The 8,485-nt window shown below is 40.5% G+C and overlaps 1 protein-coding gene across 1 annotated transcript in view; it reads left to right on the forward strand.

The window, feature by feature from the left end:
- LOC106531815 (rho-related protein racD) overlaps window positions 1-5,870 on the forward strand; it is a 10,748-nt gene extending 4,878 nt beyond the window's left edge. Inside the window, exons 3-10 of the mRNA XM_014027739.1 lie at window positions 402-473; window positions 798-915; window positions 1,135-1,197; window positions 1,293-1,452; window positions 2,126-2,241; window positions 4,875-4,963; window positions 5,062-5,264; window positions 5,442-5,870. Of these exons, the coding sequence (XP_013883193.1) occupies window positions 402-473; window positions 798-915; window positions 1,135-1,197; window positions 1,293-1,452; window positions 2,126-2,241; window positions 4,875-4,963; window positions 5,062-5,264; window positions 5,442-5,665 (1,045 nt within the window). The 3' untranslated portion in view covers window positions 5,666-5,870. The remainder of the gene's footprint in view (window positions 1-401; window positions 474-797; window positions 916-1,134; window positions 1,198-1,292; window positions 1,453-2,125; window positions 2,242-4,874; window positions 4,964-5,061; window positions 5,265-5,441) is intronic.
- Window positions 5,871-8,485: the final 2,615 nt, after the last annotated feature.

The following is an 8,485-nucleotide window of genomic DNA, read 5'->3' on the forward strand; positions in this document are numbered from 1 at the left end:
TCTTCATTCAACTTGCATGACTTTCACATGGAACTGACAAACTTTTCATTTAATACCTTCAATACCTTTTTTTTAGTTTGAATCAAACGGTCTGTCTGGTGAAGTAGTGACAAAAACTTTTCTCATAACTAGAAGACTTTTGGTCTTTCTAGTTGAATGACTGGAAAAATGTAAACATCCTTAGTTCTTACATGTTGGCCTTTTTTTAAATTACTCAGCCTTTGCCCTGTGTTAAACCAATACTTGTTTACTATGTTTGCTTGTCGTGTAAAACTGGTCACACTGAATAAAACTACAATGAAGACTTATGAAGCAGTATCATAAAGTCAAATGTTTTTCTGACTCAGATAGTGCATTATACCAAACTACTGTTCTCACTATTCTCTCATTTATCCTCTCAGGGCTGTGGGTAAAACCTGTCTGCTCATCAACTACACCACCGATGCCATCCCTGCAGAATACGTCCCCACAGTGTAAGACTCACACTGTTAAACTGTATCTAAATGTCTGTATCTGTATTCCACAGAAGACACATGACTCAATTTTCTGTAGACATCACCCCCTCCAACTTTATTTGAACAATCAATGTAATTTATGCAAAAATAAAGCATTAAATGACATGAAGTTCTCAAAGTGCATCAAAGGAATTAGATGTCCATCCAGCTGTAACCATTTGATTGTTGATTTTTTTTTTTTCAAATGTATTTGACTGGAACCCAGAATGCGTATTTTGTTACATTGAGCAGTAATTCACCAAGTCAGGTTAAATGTGTAGCTCTCCCCTCCCCTCTCTGCAGCTTCGAAATCTACTATGCACACATGATGATAGATGGGAAACCAGTGAGTCTGGGTCTGTGGGACACAGCAGGACAGGAGGACTACGACAAGCTCAGACCCCTGGCCTACCCCGATGCGGTGGGTTTACACAGAGTYCACGTGTGCACACGTCAGTTCAGTGTCACTGTTAGCAGAAACACTTTGATTTGACCAGCAGGTGAAAAACTTCTGATTTTAAAAAGTAATCAGGGGATGTATGTCTTCACCTAATTATTATTAGATTTTTAATTCCTCTGACAAATGCTAGATTTTTAATTGAAATACTGTTACATTTTTGTCTTTTTCCCCCACTCTCAGCACGTGTTCCTAATTTGCTTTTCACTGACAATGCCATCTTCCTTTGAAAACGTTCGTGCCAAGGTGAGAACAACCATTTAACTGTTCTTATTGTACTTTATACCAAATTAAAACACATATACTGTCTGTACTACAAGTCCCAATCTGTCCTCCTGCAGTGGGTTAACGAAGTGAGACACCACTGCAAAGAGGCTCCTATAATCCTGGTGGGCACCATGCTGGACCTCAGAGATGATGAAGACACAATAAATGAGCTAAAAGAAAAGAAACTGTCTCCAATCACCTGTGAGCAAGGCTTGTTTATGGCTAAAGAAATAGGTCAGTAGTGGATCCAAATATGAACTAATACAGACAAGTGTGTTGTATGTTCTTCTGTATTTCTGCAGATAAATCCCCAGTTCTAACTTTTACTAAAATAGCAACTATGTTTACATTAACTTTGAGAAGCAAACATGTTTAAATAGTTAGAAAGATGACTCCACATGATCACTACAAAACTGGTATAGTGGTTCATGAGTCTCAACAAATATCCAAAAAAAAAAAAACAGGTCGTGTGATCTAGTAGTTATAGTTGTGTATGTTTTTAAAAATTGCCCTTTAAATAAATAAAATTATATTGTATATTCAAACGGAAAGGGAAAAAAAAAAGGTTTTAATCACTACTGAATGTGTTTCCACTCTTGAATGGAAGTTATTTCAGTTCCAGCTCCACATCAACCAGAACTAAAGTCAATTTTTAGCTCAGATGTTAAGCATCCTTAATAGCCAGGGAGAAAAAAAAGGTTCAAATGCATCAGTTTCCACTTTCTTCAAATGCTGATGATGCTYAACTGTTTTTGGGTGGGGCTGAGAGTTTAGAAGTCCAGACGTTTTCTAAGACCTTGAGTTCAGAGGGGGATAAACACCTTTTTACAAATTATGATAATGCCAAGCAAAGGAATGTTAAACCAACTTGCCAATTCTTGTTTGCTGTTTTTATTTTGGAAACCAGGTGCAGTGAAATATGTGGAGTGCTCAAATTTGACAAAACACAGCCTGAAGAGGGTGTTTGATGAAGCCATCAGGGTGGTCCTGAACCCAAAACCGAACCCACAACCAACTAAATCGGTGAGTTAGATGAAGTACACCAGACMGTTCCTCCAGAGTTATCTTGGGTCTTCTCTGCTTCTTTTTTTTCTTTTTAAACAGAGAGAGAGAGAAGTTATTAGAAAGATAGAAAGATTGAAATAGCGATTAGAAGTAAATCAAAAATACACCAACAAAACACAGGACCACACACCCAACATCTGTCTGCTCACCCGAAAAATAAATGGATACATGGAGGGCATAGTATAAATATATACACATACCCATACATATATAAAGATACACACAGACATATATACACACTCAGTGACCTGTCAGAACCCCCGGATCAGAGCACCTGTCTGTGAGCAGTTGTGAACATGCGTGTATTTACAAGATTTCTCCAATGGAATATTTAATAGTGACTGTGGAGGATCGGAGACCCAACCCCCAAGACACGAGGCAGACATAGGGAAGACCAGAGCCCAAGGGCCTGAGAGGAATCCTGAGCGCAGAGCCCCAAGGGGCACCCGCACGGGAAGATCCGACCCCCCACCCCCCAGATCAGACCATGGGGGAGAACTGGGAGAGTCACCCCAGCGACCACACGCACAGCCCCCGGGGCCAGCAGCGACAAACTCATGGGCCCCACCGGTACCCGCCATACCAGAGCAGATCCAGGAAAGGGCACAAAGGTCTGGGCCCCCAGGGCGCACCCCCTCCAGGCCAAAGCCTGACAGGTCCAGAGGCCCCGAGCCCCAGCAGGCAGTCACCAGGCCAGGCCGGCACACACCCCAGCCCCAGACCCCGGGAACCCCCAGCACGCCGGCGGCCAGCCGCACACCCCACCGGGGGCCGAGTAGCAGCGGGCCCCACAGATAAACCAGCAAAAGGGGCAGCCCAGACCGCAGCCTGACAAATACCCAAACATACACAATCACACCATCCCACCTTCATCTTCACCCCCACTCAATCAAAGACATACAAYGACGCCACATTCCACTCATACCCCRGATACACACTCTATACCCCCCAGGTCCAGGACATGCACCCACCCARTATTGGAGGCAGCACACACCCAAACCCAGGAGGTAGACCCAATCATTCTGAGGTGGAGAGGAGCAGATAGCCAAGGCCRGGCCCAGGCCGCACCAGGACGCCCGGCCAGCCTGGTRTTCTCTGCTTCTTGACCCAGCTGTCAGTGTAGGTGGGCCGCCATGTTTTGGGATGTTAGCGGTTGTGTCTTYCTCTGTACATTTGAAGATAACAGAGCTCCATGAGATGTTCAAAACTTGCAACCCGACCCTGTTAAAACTTCTAGCTAACTACCCCTGACCTGTCTGGTGTGTTCCTTTGTCTTCATGTTTTTCTAGTGAAAATAAATCAGACACWGCTGGAATTTATTTAATATCTGGGTGACTTCTGAGAAAAACATGTTACTGATAGAAATAATTACAACAAACACGTAGCAGAAAGTGACTTAAGACAGCAGCAGAGTGAGGAAATGTGGCCAGTTTGTCCTCCAGCAGTCTAAACCTATAGCGGCAAAACTAAGGAACAACTCAGGAAACCTAAGCCTAACTATAGGATTGATCTAAAACGAAAATCCTAACTCTAGTCTTAAAAAAGTGTCAGCCTCATGGACATTAACTGGAAGTTGGTTCCACCTGAGAGGAGCTTGATAACTGAAAACTCTGCCTCCCATTCTTTTTAGAAACTATAGGAACCARAAGTAAACCCAAATCTCTGCAGACATTTCCAAAGGAAGGCATTTTTCAAGGGACACACCTGATTGGACACGCACAAAGGGGGCATTACTCAAGCACACCACCTGATTGGATGACCGTTGTTTAGGCGTTTCTTTATATCATTAGTTTACTTTTCTACCCTYGCATCGGACTTCCATATTTTTTTTAGTTACCGAGGTAATTAGAAAACTTGGGAATAATAACAGCTGGCAGATTTTGCTGTCAGTTCTATATGTTTATATGAAGACGCCACCAGTGTCGAACCCGACGTCTTCATTCATTATTTCCACTTCTTTTAACAAAGAGCTCCGGGTTACATTTCAAAATAAGAGCAACATCACTCCGTAGTGGGGTTTTTTTTTGAGACATTGGCTGCTAAAATGTGAACGTACTTAAAGTCAAAAGTGAAAGGAAAATGAAAGAGAAGAACCAAAACAGAGACAAACAACTAGCCAATCAGTGTTTATGCTTGAGAAATGTCTACTTTGAGGCTGCAGAGAACCCTTTCTCAGTAAAACTACAGTCTGAAAGAGAAGTGCTCTGTTTTGAAAATATGGAACAATCTTTAATATAAGATGGAGCTTGGTTGTTGAGAGCTTTGTATGTTAGAAGTAAGATTTTAAATTCTATTCTGATTTTCACATGGAGGCAATGGAGAGAGACTAAAACTGGGGAAATATAATCACTCCAAGGTTGCTCCGAATTTTACCTTGTGGCCTGAGTACAAATGCAAACCACCCTTTACTTTACTTGTAAGAAACATGTAAAAATTTAATCATTTTCTTTCCACTTGTTTTGGTCCATCACATAAAATTCCCAGTAAAATATGCTCAAGTGTGTGGTTGTAACATGACAAAATGTGGAAAACCTCAGTGACCATGATGACTCTTCAAAGGTGTTTTCCCATTTATTTTTTTGTTCTTCAAGGAGTCATTTAAGCAACCACCAGCAGCCTCGGGTCCAATAACTCCACAAACTGCTCCTCGTAGAGCTTCTGCTGACAAAACAGGTCAAAGGTGACTGTTCTGGTTCATTTTTACATTAATGGGCAAAATGTGGGAAAGACTGTCAACCTCTTTAACTATTGACAAGATTATTTTTATTTCTGTTCCAGGACCAGTAGAAGACACGAGGATGCTGCAGGTCTTGAAGAGGTCACTAAGAAAATCCAGGAGCTTCTGCTGGTGTCACAGAGRTTACCAGATGTCACGGCTGCAATCAGAGAGCTCAGTGATCTGGCTGCCTCTCAAAGAGTCACCGTATCTCCTCCGCAGCTCCAGACCATTAGGCAGGGCTTCTGCTGTGTTGTTTGTAAGAGTAAGTATGCAGAAATTTAGTGACTGGATCTGTTGCCTTTGGTGTGGGCCAGAATGCATCAGCTCTTGTAAACATTTGGTAACTGCCAGTGGTGCTTTAATGCATTACATCATTTAAAGCAGCATTTTAAGATGGAGATGATAGTAACTTCCCCCCTTTTTTCTCGTTTGTTTTCAGAGTTCATCAAGCAACCAATGTTCGCTCTGTGTTGTCAGAGCATCATTGGCTGTAAAACGTGCCTGGAACGATGGCATGAGACTTCTGCACACTGCGCAAAATGTAGAGGGAACAATGCAGGAAACAAAATGTTTGAAGTTCGGGGTCTGGGAGAGGCCTTTTCTGTCCTCAGATCCCTTGTTGATGAGTCACAATTTGCTTTTCAGTGCTCAAAAACTGAATAGTTTTATTTACTTTTAGGCTGATGAAGGAAGCTGCGTTGTGATTTTGAATGAAGTATACATGGCAAYAATAGAAACCATATTAAAGATGTCTGTATTAATACATCATCATTAGTATCATTTCATGTAAAACTGTACTTTGCACTCAGTGGTTTACCCAGTAATGTAAACATTATAAAAAATTTGAATACATCTTTGAATCCTTGAATGTTTCTGTACATATATATATACATTTTTTTTTTACAGAAATGACAGATTAATACCTGACAGCCGTTTGAAAATAAAAGAGAATAAGCAGTAAGACAAAAACAAAACAAGCATGGTGAAACCAGTTTTCCCTCCTTCCCAGTAACACCTGTCATGGAGATGTTGCTGCTGATAAGAAGGGGGAAGGCGAAACATTCTTTCAGGAATATCTCAGGGTTATTGTAGATGCAGGTTCACTTACTCATTGTGAGAAAAGAAGACATGTTTATTTTAGCTGCTAGTTTGTCTGACTGTAACTGAGCTGATCGATGCAGTCCATTAAGTGTGTGGTGGTGGGGGATGGGTAAGTTCATTCAGCTCTTTTATTTCTAACAGTCTGGCTCATTTAGAGAAATTAAATCTCATATAGTTTAGAGCTGATCCAGTTAGCAACATGGATGGTGGCATTATTATCTGATGTGATCTCGTATTTGAATGTATTTAACCCTCCTGCTGCCTTTGAGTCAAAATGAAGCCGTTTTGACCCAAAGATGACAGGAGGTCATTTTATAGTCAAAAATAAAATACATCAAATTAAGTCAGAGCAAATGCTCTTTTCTTCTATTAAATGTTTAAATACTCCATCACTTTGTGAGTTAGAAGTATTTAAAGGCCAAGTAAGTTTTAGGTTGACCTGTGAGTATTTGAATATTTGAAAATGCTCATGTTAAACTGGAAAATGAAATGTTTTTAATATCAACACCACCTGTGTTGGTCTTTTAGGGCTAAATTCCAGCACAAGGTGAAATGAAAGACTGTAAAAAACTTTTTTTTTCTTTCCACAATCACTCAGTTGGGTTATTATTAGAGGAAATTAAACTATATTTACAACATCCAGTTTAATGTCTACTGACTGCAACAAATTGAGCCTTGGGGATAATAAAGATGCTTGAACATGAACTTGATGACAATTGTTATGTAATTTATTAGTTTTCACTTTCCCTCCTCCTTCATTGCACTAACTGATTAATGAATGCTCATTGCTGCTGACATAGAAAAATGTTAGCCATAATATTACATTTGTGAACATGTTAGTTCTGCCAGCAGCRCTACAAAAACCTTGAAACTTGACCTGATGGCTCATTGGAGTATACATGATTTTTCACGTGTTTGTTTAATAAATTATGTAAGACAGGATAAAACTAACTTTATTGTTGGCCACAACTGACGCAAAAATTCTTCTTCGGCACCACCTTGTGTTTTATCACATTCAAACTAACCAAGTACAAAAACACAAGATGCTGCTTCAGAAAGGTTTTTGAGTTAAACTCAATGGTTTTATATGTGTTACTGTTACTGAAATAACTTTCATCCCACAGGTTGATGCCAAAATAAGTGACCAGTTCACTATTATTATCTAAAATGTTCAAAAGTTGCATTAGTGGAGATTTTTCTGCCCTTATTAGTTGATCAGTCAATAAATATGGTCCTGCATGATCCTACGAGTCCACTTATTGACTAGCTGGGCTTAAAAGTTGACAAAAACTTGCTAATTTGTGATGTCAAAAATGTCCACTGTTTGACTAGTTCAGTTTTTCAGTTTATTTGGTAACTTGGTAGTTTGACAAGAGAACTATTTTATATTTTTTGTCTTACTTGTTGACTTGTTGGCAGAGTATTAATGGTAGTATTTCACTGTATGCCAGTACTATAGTATATGTTGAAAGTTTTAATGAGTCATAAAGCAGTGTTACAAGGACCTTACTTAGTATTTTGCTTACTGTCTTAATTGTCCTCTCAGGGCTGTGGGTAAAACATGTCTGCTTATCAGCTACACCTCTAATGCCTTCCCTGGAGAATACATCCCCACAGTGTAAGYCAAGCACACGCACACCATATACCACAATGGACTGTTGGGCCTTTGTACTGCGTGTTGCTGATACTTTATCTAATTCATAGTGTGTATGTCAGAGACTGAGCATTAAGATGCACAAAGGTTTAAGGAATAAAGCTAAATTCCTAACCACTACTCTAGTTTTCGTTATCTCTAAAGAGATTTAAAAATTTGTCACGCCAGCTAACACGAAACAGAGCAGCTTGCTTTGCATCACTTCTCAGAATTGTTGTTTGTTTCATAGAAATGTCAGGAGGGCCATGAGATCAGGTAAGAAAGCAGCAAAGATGTGACAGAACAAGTTCACATTGCAGACAGATGTGGGCCAGTTCTGGTTTCAAGTAATGTTGGCTGACTGTTGGAATGACAAGTGGTTTGTCCACCAGGTGTGGGCCAGGTCTGTCAGTGATGACACTGTTTTAAAGACAGCATGCCACAACTGGCCCCACTTTGGTTTATGTGGTGCTGGCCTGGACCASCTCTGGCAAACTACATCAGGGCCACCACAGGGTTATCATTCTTTGTGGAGTCTGGATCGACTGTTAAGGACTTAGTGCATTGTGTGGGCCAGAACTGGGCCAGACACATTTTGCTATGTGGGACAGTTGTATCTGACAAGAACATACTATTGTAGGGGTCACCCCAAGGGGGAACAAACAGTTCCACCTGTCTTTGACCCTGGTCTCAGAAGATCTTCCTCAAAAGAAACATTTTATTTTCTTTAATCAAGATAATAAACAAAA

Source organism: Austrofundulus limnaeus, unplaced genomic scaffold, assembly GCF_001266775.1.
Source record: "Austrofundulus limnaeus strain Quisiro unplaced genomic scaffold, Austrofundulus_limnaeus-1.0 Scaffold680, whole genome shotgun sequence".
NCBI lineage: Eukaryota > Metazoa > Chordata > Actinopteri > Cyprinodontiformes > Rivulidae > Austrofundulus > Austrofundulus limnaeus.